This window comes from Myotis davidii, unplaced genomic scaffold (genome assembly GCF_000327345.1).
Source record: "Myotis davidii unplaced genomic scaffold, ASM32734v1 scaffold200, whole genome shotgun sequence".
In the NCBI taxonomy this organism is placed as follows: domain Eukaryota; kingdom Metazoa; phylum Chordata; class Mammalia; order Chiroptera; family Vespertilionidae; genus Myotis; species Myotis davidii.
In genome coordinates this window covers 1,063,282-1,084,723 of record NW_006293700.1, presented here as the reverse complement: position 1 = coordinate 1,084,723, position 21,442 = coordinate 1,063,282, and the positions used below count along the sequence as shown (strand labels likewise).

Sequence of the window (21,442 nt, the reverse complement as noted above, 5' to 3'; positions counted from 1 at the left end):
CCGCGCCCTCCGCCGCCAGCCTGCTCTGTGTGCACCTCTGTACCTTAATGTTTTACTTCCGCACTGAGCCTCCTCTGAGTCTCGGTATGCTTTTCTCTTTCCTTCTAGTTGTAGAATTTCCACTCAGCCAGCCTTCCTGTGGTTCTGGATGATGTCCGTTCTGTCTTTTAGTTGTATTTTTGAAGTTGTTGTACGAGGCAGCAAACTCTGGTGTTTACCTATGCGCCATCTTGGTTTTTTCTCTGCTGTTCTTATCTGAAGATTTAAATCTTTGAAAAAATCCAGGATAGCTAAGTGATAATTCAAAATCATTCCTGATAATACTCTGAGGACATAATGACATCACAAGGAAAGTGTAAATCATTTAATATTTTCTTTATTTAAAAAAAAAAGTTATTACTGACACAGTGGCTTGGCATAAGGTGTTTCCGTCTGGGTTAATGAACCAAGACCCCACCCTGCTCTCTCCACTCTCCTCCAATCCCTGGCTCTGCTCTGGGCCTCACGCCTTGTAAGACGTGAATGGTTAAGAAGAAAAGGAGCTATGCGGGCTTTTCTACTTAAAATGGTTCACTAATTTGTCCTTGACACTTGTTTTGTAAGTGGATCTGATGTGTGTCACTGTCTTCGGGGACTAGGTGTGCATGGGGAGAGGAGAGGGCAGCACCCCGAGGAGAGGGCAGCACCCCTGCCATGTGTAGCCTTGAACCTGCTGAGTCAGCAGAAGCTGGTGCAGGCGGGTCTGGATGGAGAGCAGGATTCGGGGGAAGTTGGGGCTGCACATGCTTGCAGCTGGGCTCTGTCCGGGTTTCTAAGCACTTGGCTTCCTTTATTTCTTTCACTTTGATGTCTTGACAGCTGCTACCCTTCCTGTGAGGCAGAGATGATTTTCAAGCCTCTGTGTCCTTCACAAGGCAAACAGCCTAAGAACATAAACCTTCTTGGTAATTAACCCTTAAACTTCAATGTTAGTGCAGAATTCTATATAGCAGCTATTTTGTAATGCAGTAAAATCATATGGTGAGGAAACTGAGGGCTTCATGGAAAGTTAATAGCAATATGTTACATAAAGTATGCTGTAAGGCCATTCTGACAACTGTGAGTGTTTTAATCTTTTGGGGTTTACTGGATTAGAATATACAGAGCTAGTGGCAGCTCAGGATGGCAGGCACACATACTGTCACTCAAGTCTCTTGACACACGCTAGAGGGCAAGGTGACTCGCGAGGTCCACCTTAGCTCAGTAGCTCCGTGGTCGGCCCCTCCTTCCAGAAACACAGTTTGTTTCTGTCCCAGGCCCGAGGCCCTAGGACTTAGAGGGCCAGAGAAGAGGGACACTGCTTGGCATTTCTGTGTTTGGATATATGATTACATTTAACTTCAGACAAAAAACTGACAAAAAGAAGTTTTTTAAAAAGTCCTTTTAGTTTCTAATTCTTTAGGAGAAACATTTTTCTAATCAAAATTGTCCCACCTAAGGAACAAAGCCCAAAGTGTTATCAGTACAAATTTTTTAGTATTTCAGTAGCCCACAAGGCAATGTACACAAACACACACATCTACAGTATTTTTTCTTAATGAAACCTAGTCTGTGTCTCACCCCCTATCCCCTCCCATTTAAAACTCCACCAAAAAATACTGCTTCAGAGCACTTTTAACATCAAAAACATTGCAACTTGAAAAGAAAAGTTACCACAGGAAGTATGCATTACTTAAATTTAGATCAAAGTTAAAATGACTTAAAAAAACCAACAGTGATTCTTTCTCTTCCTGCTCTCCTTCACTAATTCCAAACACAGATTATTTGTATCTTCTATTAAATACTGTACACATTTATTGGAGACTTTTCTTTGATTTCAAGGGAACACAAGTTTTTTATTTAGTGAGATAAGCTGTTAGCAAACCTGAGTACACGGTTAACTGTCTTGTTCTTTTGACTCAGCAAAGAGCCATTACCCGAGTGTGTGTTTAACCGATCACTAACTGATTAGGACAGGAAGTATTCCGGTGATGCTATTTTACCTAAAATAGTCTTCTTTACTGGGCAGAGTATTTAAACATTTGTTTCTAGGCACTTCATAACCAACAGGAAGTAATGACAGCAAAATTTCCAGTTTGTTTACCAACTTTGAAGTTATATACTTATTTACACAATAGAGTCCGTCAATACCCCTCCAAATGGAACTTATATTCTTTCTAATGCTACTGGTCTACGTAGGATGAGGGTTTAGAAATAGTCTAAAAATTTTTTCTTCTTGTATTTGGTTCCATTAGAATGGCAAACTATATCTTACACTGTAGTATTTCCCTTCAAATGTGGTAAATTAGATTACCGTGTTTTAATAATTTTATGTTACGCAAATATAGTAAAATTACACTTTTTATGTAAGATTTTGAAAAGATGTTTAGTAATTTATTATAATACTTGTGTTATTAAAATGCATGTGCTCTTTATGTTTGCTTCAGAGAACAAGTAATTTGACATGAAAAATTCATAAAACCAGAAAAATGAAAAATTAAAGAAATCATGTTCAATTTTCATTTTGTAGAACTTGTATGAAAATCTTTCTGACTCATTTTCTGCCTGAAATAGTTTAAACTAACTATTTCAATTGATGTGGCTAATTTGAGCATTCAAATAGATGCCTAAGCAAAACTTTGAAGTATCTTGGCAAAGCCTTTTAAAGGAAGGCATCAATCTTTTTGTCTTGTGAAGAAATCATGCCTAAAAAGTGAAGAGGGGCTGGCTGAAAGAACTTTGGATGAGAATTAAAGTTTACAAAATTTTAGGGAAGGATCCCGACTGGTGTGGCTCAGTAGTTGAGCGTCGGCCCATGAACCAGATCATGGTTCAATTCCTGGTCAGGGCACATGCCTGGGTTTCAGGCTCCATCCCCACTAGGGCGTGTGCAAGAGGCAGCCGATCAATGGTTCTCTCTCATCATTGATGTATATATCTCCCTCTCCCTTCCTCTCTCTTAAATAAATTTTAAATTTTTTTTTTTAATTTAGGGAAGGAAATGTTAGATCAGAAACTTACTGTGATCAAATCCATCGCTTCCAAAGCTTGCATGACTACAGAAAAAAATGCCATATTTGTCCAATTTTATTGCTGAACAACCAAAGGAGTATAGGCATTTTTATCTTCATTTCCTTGAAGAGAAACATTTAAAGTAAACTTAAGACAATTAGATTAGCATTAAATGTGTACTCCAAAAATTGACAAGAATAAATGCAAGCAAAGCGATATTATCTCATGGGGAAAATTTCATAGTATGTCTTTCTGAGAGCACATTAAATGAACTCAAATAGTGTCAGTAGTTAAATGTCTACAGCCTATTCATTTTGACTCTAAAACCAAGAAGTTTCTGCATGGCTTTTAAACTCATTATATTATACACAAGAGTAGATTACAGAGGAAGAATCCTGAATTCTGTCACTAGAAGTCTTTGAAACGCTGATTTTTATTTTTCTGTTTGAGATGGCTTAAAGGATAATTTCATTTTAATGGAAACAGTAAGGGTAAAAATGAAAGGCAGGAGCCTAGACCCAGACTGTTGTTAATTGATAGTCCAAAAACTTTCCTTTACACATATCGGATTGAGGGACAATATATTTATTTACACAATAGCAATGAGGAAAATGATTTAATTTTTTTGATTGTTTATATGAACCTATTTATTCTGGATGCTTCTCATCCAAAATAGTCTGCAAAGCTTTCTCAAGAAGCAGCTTTATCACTTAGAACAGCCACCTCATTCACCACCACGCACACGCACATGCACACGCACACAATGGTCTTCCAGGGCCGCTTTCTGAAGTGCTCTACAAGGCAGCAATTTCCAGGGCGGTTTTGGTTTCCTAGGGCAGCCACACATTTCCCCCGGTTGTTTGGACCTCTTCTAATCACAAGCTTTTTTTAAATTTTTATTGATTTTGGAGAGGAAGGAAGGGAGAGACAGAGAGATAGAAACATCAATGATGAGAAAGAATCATTAATTGGCTGCCTCCTGCATGCTCCCTACTAGGGATCGAGCCCGCAACCTGGGCGTATGCCCTTGACTGGAATCAAACCCAGGACCCTTCGGTCCGCAGGCTGACGCTCTATCCATTGAGCCAAAGCAGCCAGGGCTAATCTCGAGCTTTTTCATGGCACCACTATAAGGATATCACACGTTTTTATGAATCATTTATTCTGAGAAATTGTAGGAATTTCTATGAGAAATGTAGTTGATCCTGGGGAAATGTTTTAGATTACAGATTAATATAGTGAAAAGAAGTCATCGGGTTGACGGAGTGGCCATTACTGTGTTCCAGGCAGTTGTTGGAGAGCAGTAAATGTTTACACTGTTCTTTATACTTACGGATTCAGCAGAACGTGATACAGATAGATGTGTAATGGACTCACTTTACACGTCCATCTAACTTACACAAAATCGTCTGCATGCATCCAGAAAGGAAGAAGAGGCGGCTATTAAATGGTTAAATAGTGTGAGCAGTTTTACCACCATTCCACCCGCTGAGTATGTGCCCTAGTGCAGTGATGGTGAGGTCCGTGACAGAGTTCACCCGGGTTTGGTTCCCTGTGCCTGTAATAGTGTGAAAATGCAGCACCAGGCTTTCAAGTGCAACTTCTTACCGTTTAGGATTCAGCCAAGCAGCTGTGTGCCTCCTCTCAGCAGGAGACACTGGCTCTGTTGCCCTTGGAGGGGACATCCAGTGAGGTGCCTTCCTGGGACTGACAAGGGGTGCTAACTGTGGAACCTCACCTGAGATGTGTCTCTCTCATGTTTGATGCTCCTGTCTTTTGTTAGAAATGAGTGGCTAACATAACCAGAAAGTCCTCTTGTTACCCAAGAAAATGGATCCCTATTATATTTGCCATAAATTGCAAAAACATTAACAAGTCCAACCTCTACATGGGAAACAGGATTGTACATAGAATAAAACTGTAAGCACTTCTGCTTAACTGTGCCTCATGTTGGAGGTAAGCAATTTCATTAGAGTTGCCCGTGTACACAAAAGGGTTAGTCACTATCGAGGATTCAAAGTCCATTCAGTGACTTTGGGGAAGTTGCCTAACTTATACTTACGTTTTTCCACCTACACATCAAGAAAATCATTCTTACCACTTTCTTCACTAGAAAGTAACCCTCGTGTGTAACTTAGCCATTTTCTAGTGTGATTGGCACTGTCTGGTTTTAAATACTTGGCACATAGGTAGGTTCTACTTAAAAGAATATGGAAATTAGTTGGGCTTGCTGGAAGAAAACCACCAAGTATAACACGGTGGTGATATTTACCTTATTATTTTTATGTTGGTAACTGAAATGAAATTAGATATGGCTTCTGTGAAGTCAGTTGATAGGTGCTGTGTGGAACAACCTGTTTTCATCCTGCTTCTTCCCTACATATTGTCACCTAAGCTGGTGAGTGATGAGGAAGCCAGTGTTATTCGAAACTGAAAGTACAAGCAGGAAAAACCACCAGTCAAGTCGAAAGGGCAGTGCTTAGCTGTCATGGTTGCCATTGCTGCAAGCTGATTTTGTGTTTTACTCCCCGTGCTCTTAAAAAAAAAAAAAAGTCCTGCCTGGCCAGCATGGCTCAGTGGTTGAGCATCCACCTACGAACCAGGAGGTCGCCGTTCGATTCCCTGAAAGGGCATCAATCCCCAGTGTGGGGGCGTGCAGGAGGCAGCTGATCAATGATTCTCTCTCATCATTGATGTTTCTATCTCTCTCTCCCTCTCCCTTCCTCTCTGAAATCAATAAAAATACATTTTTTAATTTTAAAAAAGTCCTAAAAGAAAATCACCATTTACTAAGTACTGATGACATGTAAATTTGGATCAGATTTTCTAACAGCATTTATTACTGTTGTCATTTCTTAGGGAAATTAACTACAAAATCTAGATCTGGACTGTAAGTTGTTGTTTAATTAGAAATATGCATTCTCGCAATTAATTGAATTACTAGCATAAAATAAGGGGGAATTTATAAATTGCCAATGAGTCATGATGCTGGAAGAGACCTGTCTTTCTATTTTAGCCGTCTCTCTTTTTACAGAGGAAGAAATTCAGGACCAAGAGATTAAGTTATATGTTCTTTGTCAATTTAATTTTTTAAAAGGTGATCAATTGACTGTTGAGCCTGAGGTGGGCATGTGTCTGCATCTTTTACTTGGCTGAGGTGCTTTGGACCAGCTAGGTCTGTAATTGCGAGCAGGCCTGTGGTGCCCACGCTCACAGTGGGGTGGGATAAATTCTTCTGTTGTTTACTGCAGCCTGGCAGCGAGCTGGACAACTTGGAGGAGATTTTGGATGATTTGCAGAATAGTCAATTACCACAGCTTTTCCCAGACACGAGGCCTGGCGCCCCTGCTGGATCAGTTGACAAGCAAGCCATCATCAATGACCTCATGCAACTCACAGCTGAAAACAGCCCAGTTACACCTGTTGGAGCCCAGAAAACAGCACTGCGAATTTCCCAGAGCAGTGAGTATGAGATATTGATGGTTATGCCATATAATCATCATCAGAAACAGGGATTATTAAAATCTGATGCAAACAGCTTAGTCACTTCAAGGTTTTTATGGTCAAATAGCACCATCTACTGTCCTGGTACTTCCCAACAGTATCCAGAGTGGATTCTCATGAACGTGGCTTCCCAGCATTCCCTGGGAATCAACATGGAGTGAGATTGGCTGACCCACATACATAAAGTTCTTTAGATGATCTTCATAGTTCCCTGCATTTCAGCTACTGCCTTCAGAAATGGAGTTTAAATAGATGTTATGTTTTAATATATAACTGAACACTTAAAATGTAGAAAATGAGAAAGTTATGCTGACTTTTTAGGAATAATATATTATTAAAAAATTCTCAAAATATCTAATCATTATATGTGAAAGGGCTACACACATTAAAAACATCTTGTCCTAGCTCTTAGGAATCCTCATACAAATATCAATTTTACATGGAACTTTATCATACAAATGTGTTCTAAGTGCATTTTAAGTTTGGTTAGTTTGATAGACTATCTTAAGTACATTTTTATCATTTATTTTACTCTTTTTATTTTAAATTTTATTTAGGTAAGTTTAAGATGAACCTTCACTATGAACACTTAGTTTACAAACTTGATAGTTGCCTCAAGTTGCCCAATAGTTTGAATGGAAGAAAATCGTTTCCTGATCCAGGGACATAATTTATAGGAAGTTAGATAACCTCCTTAGAGTTACATTGGTGAATGGAGGAAATGATTCCCCTCCGCCCTTCCAAAACAGTTTGGCCCAAAGCTTAGCATTGGTTCTCAAACCAGAAATGGCAACTATCAACCAAATCACAGGGTACATTTATTGACTAGATCTTTTCTCAAGGATTCCTGATCATTCCAAAAAGGGTAAAACAAAGTCGAGCTTTTACTGTTATCTCTCAAACCTGCCTATTTCTTGGGGAATGGAGGATTACTTATGGACCACATGAGAGCACAAGTCAAAGAGTTGAGAAGTGAGTGAGAAACAAACTAGAAAGTTCATGCTCATTATCCAGGGGGATTGAAGGACAAACTGCATGTGAACTCATGGTTTCTCCTCCATCTGTACCTCCTAATAGTGTTCAAATTATTGATGGGTAACCCACATAACTAGCCCTGAGGAAGCCCTGAATAAGCATGTATATCATTTCTATTCCAAGCCCTAATTCTTCTAAATATTTTATTTCTGTTATTGATTGTGAAGAACCATTTCTTTTCAATTTTCTATTTCATACTATGTTTTTATAATAATTCAGAAAAAGTGAAAACTTGGTATTATTTAATACATTAGTACAATAGATTGTAATTTATAATATCTTTACAGTTTAAAAAATTTTAATAGCATTGATATCAAATTACTGGTTGTCTGTGTAATAGTACAGTGCACTAGTGTAGTGCTTATTACACAATAAATCTTGGGAACTAACCCTAAGAATCATTTCAAATCTAAATGTATCTGGAATTCTAAGAAGCTATATTTGGAAGAGTAAAGATTAGGGTCCTAAAGCATTAATAATTACTTCAGGTAACAGTTTATACTTGAAGATTTTTCACTTCCACTAAAATTCAACACCTTGAACCTAATTCTTCTAGGAAAATCTAGTATAGACATGTAATTGTAACATTCAAACCATATGTTTCTGAGTTTGGTGCTGTATGCAGATAGCTGTGACAGCAATACTACTAAATTCTAATAATGTAACATGAAAAACACCATATGAGTGGTTTATTTAGCAAATACAGTTGAATATTAGAGACTAGCATTGGGAAAAAATATATGGTAAGTGACAGCCATGTTATGTTCTTTTTTTGTAAGAATGTGAATAATTAAATTAGTTGTTTGTTGATTAGATTGGAAGACTCTGACACTGCTTGTTTTTTGTCTGAATTTGTCTTTTATTTAGGTTAGTTGGTCTCTGGCATGCATATCTGTTGTTATTTTACAGACAGCATTTTTCCTAAGTACTACTTTTGTTTCCTGATATTAACCTTTAATTTTCATCTGTTCTCTCCTTAGCTTTTAATAACCCACGACCAGGGCAACTGGGCAGGTTATTGCCAAACCAGAATTTACCACTTGACATCACATTGCAAAGCCCAACTGGTGCTGGACCCTTCCCACCAATCAGAAACAATAGTCCCTACTCAGTGATACCTCAGCCAGGAATGATGGGTAACCAAGGGATGATAGGAAACCAAGGAAATGTAGGGAACAGTAGCACAGGTAAGGGCTCAAATGCACTGTTACTTTACTGGGTTCTGTAACCTAATGATGTATTTTATCCACATCAAACTAGTAGAATTCTTCCAATGAAATTTTTCATGTTAGAAGCTAACATTTGAATGTAAGAAAAGTGTACAGATTTTCACCATCAGAGTGGTACAGGAAGCATCGGAGAGCATTCCAGGAAGCTGGCCTTTTACTCTGTGATCATTACTTTCAGAGGTTGCTAATTATTACTCCTATACCGTAGGCTCATCTCACTTCTGTTCCCGTTGCTGTTGGAGACATGGTGGTGGTGTGTGTAAAATAATTTGGTGGCTGCCAGCTTCTCATGATAATCTGCTGATAATCCCAAAACTTCCTGTTAATTGATGATCTGTGTTTGGAGAATTTCAGAATAAAAGTTTAAAATTCAGCCAACCTTTCATGCTTGTAAATGATACCATTCTCATTCAGAAAAATATTCATTAAAAATAAAAACTTTAGTCTGACTGGTGTGGCTCAGTTGTTGAACGTTGACCTATGGACTAGGAGGTCACAGTTCAGTTCCCAGTCAGGGCACATGCCCAGGTTGCAGGCTCAATCTCCAGTTTTTTATGAAGAACTGCTCACAATTTATAGCTTTCTTCCTTTGTTGAAATGAGGGCCTAAAGAAAAAGATACTGAAATAATAGATATTATCAACAGAACTTATATTGGTGGGTATTTAATTTGGGGGTTTGTTTGTTCGTTTTTGTTTTTAGCTTAGTATGTAATCCCTGTAAACATTTGCCATTTAGATAGTTAACTGAAAATAAGAGTTCAATTTAAGGGGAAAAGATGGATTTTTTTACTTTGTTTTTCATAAAGCAATGAACAATGCTGTATTAAAATAATTCATTCAACAAATACTAATTGGGTACCTATCCTAAGTGCCAGGAACTTACTACTTCACTAATTTGTATATTCACAGAAATAGTGACATATAAATTTTGCATAATTTTTAAGACTATTGATTTATAGAAATAAAATATTGGTTTATGTAATTTTATAAGAGAACAGGAGCCAATGACTTATTAAAGGTGGCTTCTTATTAGCAGAATCCAAGAAGACCTGAGTCCTTGTGGGAACCTGACATAAGAACTTGGGCATGTACCTGTATTCAATTCTAAGCAGCCCAGAGACCACTGGTATTCAGGCTGTCATCATGCAATTAATTGCCTGTGCTTTGTTGAAAAAAGAAAACACTGAGAGAAACTCCCCCAGTTATAATTGCATTAATGTTGTTGAATTAAGGATGGTTTTGCCTTCTGCTTTCTGGACTTTCTATAATCTTGTTATGTCGTTTAGATAATAGATTTTTTGAAAGCTAAAATGCCTATTTCCTATTATATATTTGTAAAATTTAAATCTAATCTTAAAATAGTTTGTTAAATACATGTTACCATAATATTGTTCTAACTTTTTCAACCTAATTAAATGTCCTTCACTCTTAATCATCCTACCGGAGCACATTCTCCAGGAAAAAACCACCCACCATACATGGCTGCTCCATTTATTAAATATACCCTATTTTTAGTTGTTTATTATAATTAAAGTAAATGAAAGCAAGTCATGTATTTGAAAGCAGAGCTTTTATACATCCATCATTAAACATTCCAAAATGAAGGGTCTGCACTTGGGGTTTTTCCAGAACTTCTAGAATATCAGGTCTTGACAAATCTCTGGCCGTTGGCAGCATCTCGGCGGCCGAGCGAGGGAAAGCAGACTCCCGATCCTGCTTACCAGTGTCGTGCTCCTGTATTACGTGTGGTCAACTAGCTATTAACATCTCAAGCATAAAAGGATTTTTACCACTCTGCCCGAACCCATTCTAGATCTATACTCAGGAATGTGGTGGTCCAGGCATATTGAAGTAGTAGGAGTTCGCAGCCTTGGCTACAAAGAACCATAGTAGAAAGATCGGTCATTGCCCCATGCTTTGGAGGCTACCCGGCAATTGTAAAGCTTAACAAATTCTAATGCTCTGAAAGGCATAGGCATGGGCTTCACGGGATAGCCTCCATGATTTTGGTTTGTGATTAGAGTATTGATGATCAGTTTTTTACCTTGTTCCTCTTGGCCTCACCTCCCTTTTGGAAAGTAAAGCATTGACGTGTGTATCAGCTAATGTGATTCACTTCCTGAGGAAGGAAGTTGGGGTTATCCACACGCCACAGCACCTGTTTCTAAGTACATATGGGAACAATTTTAACAGCTTTTCCGAACTATAAAGAGTGGCAAGTCCGTGTTGTAAAGAACTTTGTAGTAATTGCCAATTCTTATTTCTTAGCCAACGGCCCGCATCTGTCCCAGTGAGAGCCTTAGCTGTTGGGCTAGCTGCGTATTGCAGACTGGTTGTCTTGCTCAGAGTAAGATTGTGTGGCGTTCACACGTGCTGAGTATGTTTTCAGTTTCTGCATGTCTCTGTCTTCTCTGGCTTGCCTTCAGGGATGATAGGTAGTAACGCCGCCCGGCCCACCATGCCATCTGGGGAGTGGGCACCGCAGAGTTCTGTGCGAGTCACCTGTGCTGCTACCGCCAACGCCATGAACAGGACACTCCAAGGAGGTATGATTCGGAATCCAGCCGCCAGCATCCCCATGAGACCCAGCAGCCAGCCTGGCCAAAGGCAGATGCTTCAGTCTCAGGTCATGAATCTAGGTAAGGTGGTGCTCCTGACTTTGCTTCTGCCCTCCTAGACTAACAGCTCCAGAAGTGCTCCCAAGACAGGCTCCTGATTTGCCATTTAGGTGTCCCCCATGTCATGCTGTCATGAGTGGGATTTTGCTGGAACTCTGTATAGAAACTTCAAGGTTTTTCAGTTCCCTACGAGAGCCAGCTACCTTTGTGATGTTTTCTTTTCATTAAATTACCTAATTTCAGGTTATATGGGCAGTGAGTGTCCCATATAAATGGTGTATTAATGGTCAGGTATATTGCATGACTCCCTTTATATGAAATGTCCAGAATAGGCAAATCTGTAGAGAAAGTAGATTAGTGTTTACCTAGGACTGGGATCTGGGGGTGGGAGCACAATGGGGAGTGACTCCCATGGTCATTCTTTGGGGGAGAATAAGAATATTCTAAACTTGATTGTCGTGGAGGTTGTACAATCTGTAAATATACTGAACCCACTGGATTTTATACTATAAAGAGATAAATTGTATGTTATGCGAATTATAGCTCAATAAAGACATTATTAAAACATATTAATGGTCAATGCAGCTCATACTCAAGATTATTTTTTTAATCATTGACATATTAACCTTCCTCTTCTACATTAGCATAGCTCAGATAAGTTGACATTTATGTTCTGTTTCATATACTCAGATATTATGCCATGAGTAGGAGCTAACTGATGATGGAAAGGTGCCACGGTTGTGTGGAGGAGGTGGTGCAGACTCCTCATCCCACCTCTGGCATCTGTTTTCCTAACCAGCAGCTTAACTGCCCAGTGCATTTGGGGTTATTGTTTCTGAAAGATGACATTTTTGTCATTTGAGGTTGCATGAGAAATGCTAACAAATGACCAGAATTCCATGCAAAATTAAACTGGGAAATTTTTTTTAATATTTCTTCATTTAAAAACATCATAGTAAATACCTATATCCAGAAATTTAATTTAGTCCCAGTCTTTCATCATTGAAAGGCATCACTCTTGGCTTTTGAGCTTTGCTGTACAACTGAGTTTTTCTGATTATAATGCAAGTCTATTATAATGGACAGGTCTACAGATAATGATAACAGTAAAATTGTTAAAAAGCTCATATCATCATTAGCCTTAAACCTCTAAAAAGAGCTATTAAGAATGAGCATGTCTGAGCTACTGGCCTCCTTTCTGCTCCACCCTTACTCCCTGGAGAGTCCCTGAACCCAATAGGTTCAGGAGCACGCGCAGACCAGCGCCTCTCACAGGACGGCCCAGGACCCCGGCGCCCTTTGGAAAGGGGGCCTGCCAGGCCCAGACTATTCTCAGAATCACACTAAGACACTGTTTTCCTTCTCACTCTCCTTCTCTCGCGGGGCTGGAATGTGGAACCACACTAAGACACTGTTTTCCTTCTCACTCTCCTCTCGCGGGGCTGGAATGTGGAAGCAAGTAGGAAATTCTGACTCTCTTCTGTCAAAGGACATTAAAGTGATTTTCAAAAATGTAAAACAACATCAGTAAAAGGTGGCGTTGGGTTTTTTTGTTTGTTTTTTTTCATTCAAAAAAGTTTGAGTTAACATATACTGAGTTTATTATAATGATTTTTAAATGAAGTAATATTTTTTCTATTGGCCAATTTTAATTCCAAAAAGTAGATTTCAGTAAGATACAACCCACGTAGACAAAATCTTCTTTGACAAAATGGAAAGGGTCCTCAGGGCTAGAAGAGGCGTAGAGCTGCTGCTCTGCACCGCCCTGGAAGCGGTGATTAGCCTTGATATTCACTGCCTGTATTTCTGTATCAGAACAAAGAGTCTTATTTCACCTGATTAGTGTTCCTCCTGTCTTTTTCATTTTCTAAAACCCAGATGTGTTGCTTTGTATTACATAGCAGAAACAGATCCTTCCCTGATTACAAGCGGTAAGATTTTTGGACTTTGGTCTTCTCCTTTTCTAGGGCCATCTGAGTTAGAGATGAACATGGGGGGCGCCCAGTATAGCCAACAGCAAGCTCCTCCGAACCAGACCGCCCCGTGGCCTGAGAGCATCCTGCCCATAGACCAGGCCTCCTTCGCCAGCCAGAGCAGGTGAGTCTGAGCCCCCAGGAGGCCCAGGAGAGCTGCTTTCCGAGTTCTGTACGTTATTTTACACAGGCCTGTGCCCAGAGTCAGTCCTCTCCTTTTAATAGCTGATGCCTGACCAAACTGAAGAATTCAGACTTTGTACATTAAGCCATTGAAATAGTTTTTTGAAAAAGGATGTGGTGTCTGATCAAGTTTATTGAGTTTTTTTGGTTGTGATTATCAGTCTAATCATTTTCATTTCCTTGTAGGTGATCTTTTCTTTCTAATTGCTTTTGAACAGTTCTTTGTGTTTGCTGCGTTGTAGCTTTACCACAGTGTGTCTAGGTGTGGATTTATTGATACTACCTGGTATTTAGTATATATTGTTCATTTCTAAGAGTTTTATTTGCCCGGGTATTTTTCATAACCTCTTTCTGCTTGCTTATTTTTGTGATTTTTTAACAAAATCTATTTTTATTGATTTCAGAGAGGAAGGAAGAGAGCTAGAGAGAAACATCAATGATGAGAGAGAATCATTGATCAGCTGCCTCCTGCACGCCCCCTACTGGGGATCGAGCCCGCAACCAGGGCATGTACCCTTGGCCAGAATCAAACCTGGGACCCTTTAGTCTGCAGGCCAATGCTCTATCCACTGAGCCAAACCAGCTAGAGCTGTTTTTGTGAATTTATCTTTATATCTTTATTACATTAATCATTATTTCTTTTTTTTTAATATATTTTATTGATTTTTTACAGAGAGGAAGGGAGAGAGAGAGATAGAGAGTTAGAAACATAGATCGATGAGAGAGAAACATAGATCAGCTGCCTCCTGCATATCTCCTACTGGGAATGTGCCCGCAACCCAGGTACATGCCCTTGACCGGAATCGAACCTGGGACCCTTCAGTCCGCAGGCCGACGCTCTATCCACTGAGCCAAACCGGTTTCGGCTAATCATTATTTCTAAATTTTTTATTCAATACTTTTAATATCTGGATTTCTTGAAGTTCTAAATCCATTGATTGACCTATTTACCTAAGTACGTTGGGAATTTCACTGGGAGTTCATAACAGATCTCAGTTAGTGAAACATCTGGGATTGAAATTGAGGGCACTTTTATTAAGGGAGAATTTGCAGTGGTCTCTGCCAGATGTGATGTCACTATTTACTTGGGTCTCCCCCAGGGTCCCTCAGCTCAGCCCAGCAGTCTCAGGGTAGCTCTTTGACTTCGCTTTGCTTTATGGATAAAAACGCACCCATTACCCGTGGCTTGGAGAATGCCTGCGTTTCAGCTCATCGCTGTGTTTTGTTTTGTGTTATTCCCGGCAAAGGCAACATTTGTTGTGATACTGCGCAATCTCACTGGGTTTTAGCAGAGCACCGGAAGCCGAGGTTGTACAGGGGACTGAGGCCTGAGTGATGGCACTGCCAGCCGGCCGGGTGGGCGAGAGCCTAGGGCAGGGAGAGAGCTGGGGCCTGAGCAAGAGGCAGTGTGGGCCCTCACAGGATGCAGGCTTTGCTTTCCAGGAAGCAAACTTCTTAGAAAACGTAAACTGGAGGAATTTGGCCTTGAGGCTCATATGTAAAGAGTTGGGGATGGCCCTAACTGGTTTGGCTCAGTGGATAGAGCATCGGCTTGCAGACTCAAGGGTTCCAGGTTCGATTCCCGTTAGGGGCATGTACCTTGGTTGCAGGCACATACCTAGTGGGGTGTGTGCAGGAGGCAGCTGATCGATGGCTTCTCTCTCATTGATGTTTCTAACTCTCTGTCCCTCTCCCTTCCTCTCTGTAAAAAATCAGTAAAATATATATATTTTTTTAAAAGAGTTGGGGGTGGAGGCTCCATGAAGACCTTTATGCAGAGTGAATGTTTATGTGCTTCTGGGATTATTCTAGTCTCAAATCATATAATTCTCTTATCAAATGCACAAATGATGAAAGTCAACAGGGTTTCTGGAGCTTCACCCAGGCAGGCCTCATTTTCAGAGCTGCTTTAAAATGCACATTTCTGAGTGAGTCGCTCTCTGGGATGTAATGCTTTCATCGTAGTTGGGGCTGCGCAGCGCAGGGTTGCAGTGTGTGCCCGTCTTTCTTTCTGTAAAGTGAGTAATAACGGATTCAATGACGTTATAAAAAATAGCGGAAGGTGAATATGTGCCCAGCAATAGGTTTGGTGAGAAAAGGAGAGAGCTGGTTATTGCAGTGAAAGAAAAGATTAAGGAAACTGCTTAATAACTGTCTAAAGAAGGAAGGGTGTTCACCTGCAGTATGCCATTCGCTAAGGGGGATATGTTTTTATTGATTTCGGAGAGGAAGAGAGAATGAGAAAGATAGAAACATCAATGATGAGAGAGAATCATTGATCAGCTGCCTCCTGCACGCCCCCCATCAGGGATCAAGCCCGTAACCCAGGCATGTGCCCTGACCAGGAATGGAACCATGTGCTCCTGGTTTATAGGTCAGTGCTCAACCACTGAGCCACACTGGCCCAGCGAAACAAGTGTTTTCAAACCCCACTGTGCCTGTGAACTGCCTCTGGGGTCTCACTGAGAGGCAGGTCTGGGTGGGACCCAGGAGGCTGCCTTCCCCACAAAGCCCAGGTGATGCCAGCACCGCTGGTCCTCCCACTGCACCGTGAGTGGCAGTGAGGCTGGAAGAACAGACAGGGAGACTTCGAGTCTAATTTCACGGTGTGGGAGGGTTGTTCTTTCCTAAATATGTTTATTTGGTATGTTAAAACCCACCCAGCCCGAACCGGTTTGGTTCAGTAGATGGAGCGTCAGCCTACGGACTCAAGTGTCGCAGGTTCGATTCAGGTCAAGGGCATATGCCCGGGTTGCGGGCTTGATCCCCAGTAGGGGGTGTACAGAAGACAACTGATCAATGGTTCTCTCTCATCATTGGTGTTTCTATCTCTCTCTCTCTTCCTCTCCTTTTCTCCCTCTGAAATAAATAAAAATAGTAAAAAATAAAATAAACCCAGCCATTTCCATGGAAATTTACACATAATAAAAATATAGTGCAATAATTAAATCCAACATTTGATAGTTGTCTTTGAATGAAATGTGAAAGATGAGTTTCTAGGGAACTCATCCTAAGCCCAATAGGATTTTCAGTTGCCCAAACAGATGAGAGTTCTGGTTGATCGGTTGGTTGGTTTGTTTAAAAGGGAAGAATTCCAATTTTACTGAGTCCAAACGCAGAGTGAGCTGTGCCACGCAGGTTCTGGGGCTCAGTGTGGCCTGTGCTGCCCCCTCGGTCACTGTCTCCGGCTGCCTGTGTCTAAGAACTGTGTGAACAAAGTGTTTTCGCCGCTTTAGAAGTTATTTCAGTCTTTCCAGGCACTCATCCCACTTATTGTATTAAAATAATTGAGTTTGGAAGAAAGTTAAGACCAACTTCAAGCTAATCTTACTGCCATAGAGCCTTAGAGGTGATGGTAACAGGTTCTAACAACATTCCTCTTGAAACAAAAGGAAAGCAGTGCTTTTTAAAAACCCCCTCTGTTAGTGTCACCGTCACCATTTTATATTTTTACAACCCACCTGTTTAGGAATGGGTTTGTTAATGTTTATGAACCAAGCATTAGTTTATGTACATATTTCAAAAAGACAGTATGTTAAATCTCTAACATATTCCCATACTCACTGATTGTAGCTGAATTTCTATTTTCTGTAGTTCCATTGTGTTTTTTCCTTGGCTCACCTGGTACGTAAAAGAGAGGTTTTAAATATAGTCCAAAAATGTATAGATGATTTGTTTGAAGATTTCTGTTGGATTTATAAAAGTGATTTTTTTTTCTTGAAATAGAACCGCTATCTTTCATGAAAGATTTGCTTTCACATTAAATTCAAATTTTTTGAGTTAACTTGGTTTTCTGTTGTTTGAAATGTATGTGAGAGTAAAGTTTCTTATGTTGACTATTTCTCATCATGTAGTAGCTGCTACTTTTTTGCAGGATTTTGGGAATACATGTGAAAAGTGAGGGTAATGGTACGGTTTCCCATGAGCCTATCACCAGTGGAGAGATGAGGGGCCAGGGGTGTGTGTAGGAATGAAGCTTCTGGAGAGACAGGAGTTAAGAATTTTGAAATAAAGCTAGACAAAGGAAATACTTGAATGCCCCACGTGAATAGCATCTTTGGGGAATGAGGTCTCAGCCTAAGAGACCTGGTACAGAGCCGACGTCCACTCTGGCTGACCTGAGCTCTTTTTGCACGAAGTTTACCACATCCAGATGTTGGTCACTTCTCGGGCATTTCCTTCTGCCTTTGCCGCCATGACATGCAGTCCTGTGGTTTTCTCCTGGTTGCTCCTCCCTCCCCTCCCTAAGCAGCGGTGAGGAGTGATCGGATCACACTTGTATTTAAAAGTGAGTTCTGGGAAGGTGTCGGCCGTGGGGGAGCTATTTTAGTGCCTGCTGTTTACCGAGAACCACAGCAATGGTGGGGAGAGGAGGCAGGTGGAGAGTCCCCAGTGAGAGCAGAGGCTGAGAGTGTGGGTGGGAGCCCGAGTGGCTGGTGCATGGTGTAACTGCTGGTAGCTCATGTGAGGTCTCCTATGTCCTTTAACTGGGCCCAGTGCCTCAGAGGCAGTGGGGCTGCGGGTTTGGAGCCAGGGACAGGAGGTGAGGGTATTCTCAAGGGACACTTAATGGGGTGCCTTTCTTTTTTTAAAAAAAATATATTTTATTGATTTTTTACAGAGAGGAAGGAAGAGGGATAGAGAGTTAGAAACATCAATGAGAGAGAAACATCCATCAGCTGCCTCCTGCACACCCCCTATTGGAGATGTACCCCCAACCAAGGTACATGCCCTTGACTGGAATCAAACCTGGGACCCTTCAGTCCACAGGCCGATGCTCTATCCACTGAGCCAAACCAGTTAGGGCTGGGGTGCCTTTCTTTACCAGTAACTAGGGATCAGTGGAGAGTCTAGATTATTTTTAATGTACTGTGTTGTTACAACTTTTTGAAATTGTTGGCTTTAGTAATCAGCATTTCAGGATTTCTGGATTCTAGGCCAATGTGGCATATTCAGCTATCTTCAGAAAACATGGCATGTTCAACTGGGCTAAAGAAGCAGCTTCATCCCTTGATGAATCTGTGTTCACTTAAGAATGAAGTTATTTCCTCCAAGACATCATATAGTAACTCAAAGGGTACAAATTTAGACTATTTTGGAAAGATAAGTATCATTTCCCCATTGGTGTTAAAGTGACTCAGAAGCTCTTTTTAAAAATCTCCCCCAATTTGTCAGTTAATTTCAATTATGGGAATTTTATATACCATAGAATTTGGAGTTTAATATTATGGTTTTATCATCTATTACCATATAGATTAACAAACATACTTTGCAGGTTCATGATCGGCTTCCCTTGGCCAACTCAGGAGGGCTTTCATGTTTCCGAGTCTTGCTTATGGGTGCCTAAGAAGGCTCCTGTTAGTCCAGTGAAGTTTAGTCCGGTGACAGCCGAGTTCAGAAATTCATGTGGCTTTTATATGCCTCGTGCTCTGGCCTCTCCCGGGTGGGTCAGCACAACCTCCTATGAAATAAGACTATTCACTCAATCAGACTTTCCTAGTAAAGTTCAGGAAAAGTCCTTTGATCACTTCAGTGCAAAGAAAATATATATGTGCTTGTGGGGTCAGCGTCCATTTGTGGAAATATTAATGGCCAGGTGGGCCTTGGACTTGCGTAGGTCATTGTGTCGGCTGGTACAGTATTTTACTATAAAGACCCTAGAAGGCAACTGAGACTTCAGTCCTTAAGGAATAACAATGTTCTGCGATCAGCTAGCTTTTCCACGGGCCCAAGCCGAAGTCTTGTCTTTGCAGGCAGCCGTTTGGCAGCTCCCCTGATGACCTGCTGTGCCCACACCCTGCCGCCGAGTCTCCCAGCGACGAGGGCGCCCTCCTGGACCAGCTCTACCTGGCCTTGCGGAACTTCGATGGCCTGGAGGAGATTGACAGAGCTTTGGGAATACCCGAACTGGTCAGCCAGGTACGTGCAGGCGGAAGCTGGCGGGGCTGAGCATCTCGTGGGCACAGAGATGTTCGTTTCCTTTTGCCCACAGAGAATCTGCAGTCTGCGTTTTACAATACCGTTTCACCTCGTGCCACTCTAGCTCTGGCTTCTCTCTCCCCCTCTCCTTGTGACTCTCTCATAAACTCTGACCCAAGAACGGAAAACACTGGATATGAGCTTTACGTAGAATTTGGGTTATTCAGCTGAGAGGCAGAAACACAGGTACAGCTCACCTAACGACAGGGAGGGACCCGCAGAATGGAACATTGCTGTCCGATGGCTGTGAATGCTTTCCTCTGAAACCCAGTCTCCATGATCACCATACGAATCTTACATTTGTGGGCCAGTGATGGGAAACTATTTGTTCTAAAAAGAATACTTTGCACATACGGTAGCAGAAGTCAGTTTAGAGGTTGCTGTAACTCATTAATCATTTTGACCTTTGCATGGGTTTAGCCCACAACAATGTTTAGGATATTTAAGCATAAGTGGGAATAGAAAGAAGTTAACCAATTTTAGTGTACTCGGTTAGCTCCCTTCCTCCTGGTAATCAGTTGGTAACTTAAAGTAAGTCTCCGCTGTAAGATTACTTTATAGCAATAATATCATAAATTATAATTAATTATAAGTAATATCATAGACAGTCTCATGAACTAGCATAGCCTTTCTGAAGCTGGCTCCCCAGCTAAGTCGGTGTGAAGCCGCCTTCCTGATTTACTGTATAAGGAGGAACCTAGAAAAAACGATCACGGTCGTGTTTCTGTCTTCCTCTCTTAGCAGCATGAATCATCTTTGTTTCTTGTTACTAAAATGTACCTCCCAGTGTCGGGTTGACTTCTTGCACGTCTGACGTGCCATGGGGTCTACGATGAAGGTGGGCAGTCATTGGAGACTTCTGAAGCATTAAAAACAGTCTCGTCATAATCCCCACAGTTCGCAGACATAAGTGGGAGTTCAGACTTGTCAATTCATACTGAGAACAGCAAAATGGAAAGAAATGACTTGATATAACTTGAAATACAGCAAGAAAGGAAAATGGAGTTTAACTATTTCCTGTGTGGCTGCTGGCTTTGCCTCGGGTGATAGTTAGAATTCAGCATTCAGTGTTGTTGTCCTTGAGTTTTGTCTCAGTGACATTTAAAAATGTGACCCTGGGTTTTGCTGAGTGCATTGTTTTTATCAAAACTGGTGTCATTTCATCATTTAATATTTTAGTCTTATTTTTTCCATTTCTTTGTCTTATTTCTCTTTTGTCTCATCAAATACACCATCGTTATATCATGTGAAACTGAATTATGGAAGTGTGCTTATTAGTAGGTGGGGCTGGGAAATGTGAAGTAGTAGTGGACTTTATTTGTACTCATCAGAAATGTGTTTTCTTTGAAAATGGAAATTAAATGTTCTCTCTGTTAAAATTGGGCAAATAGATATTTATTTTTTAATTGATTTTTAGGGGGAGAAGGAGGGGGGGAGAAAATGGATGTGAGAGGGAAACACCCATCAACTGCCTCCTGCACACGCCCTACTGAGGATTAAGCCGCAACCCTGGCATGAGCCCTGACCAGGGATCAAACCAGCAGCCTTTCAGTGCACCAAATGATTCCAAAACAATGGCCACACCAGCCAGGACTAAAGATGGGCAGATATTTAAAGTTCTGAGGTAGTTTTGTGGATTTAGTTAGAATAGTAATTCAATAATGAATAGTTTCCCCGAAAAAGATCCATCCACATTTTCTTTTCTTTTTTTAATTAAATCTTTATTATTCAGATTATTACATTTGTTCCTCTTTTTCCCCCCATAACTCCCCTCCTCCCAGTTCCCACCCCACCCTCCGCCCTCACTCTCACCCACTGTCCTCATCCATAGGTGCACAAATTTTGTCGAGTCTCTTCCCACATCTCCCACACCCCTATCTCCCCCCAAGA

At 40.9% G+C, this 21,442-nt stretch overlaps 1 protein-coding gene across 7 annotated transcripts in view; it reads left to right on the top strand.

Annotated features, from left to right (window-relative positions):
- NCOA2 (nuclear receptor coactivator 2) overlaps nt 1-21,442 on the top strand; it is a 269,746-nt gene that overhangs the window by 230,097 nt on the left and 18,207 nt on the right. For 5 of the 7 annotated variants that reach the window (XM_015566252.1, XM_015566251.1, XM_006767314.2 and 2 more), the window contains 5 exons: nt 6,282-6,492; nt 8,550-8,756; nt 11,226-11,438; nt 13,385-13,514; nt 19,327-19,492. In XM_015566252.1, the coding sequence (XP_015421738.1) occupies nt 6,282-6,492; nt 8,550-8,756; nt 11,226-11,438; nt 13,385-13,514; nt 19,327-19,492 (927 nt within the window). The remainder of the gene's footprint in view (nt 1-6,281; nt 6,493-8,549; nt 8,757-11,225; nt 11,439-13,384; nt 13,515-19,326; nt 19,493-21,442) is intronic. The other 2 variants (XM_015566255.1, XM_006767318.2) reach the window with 1 other exon arrangement.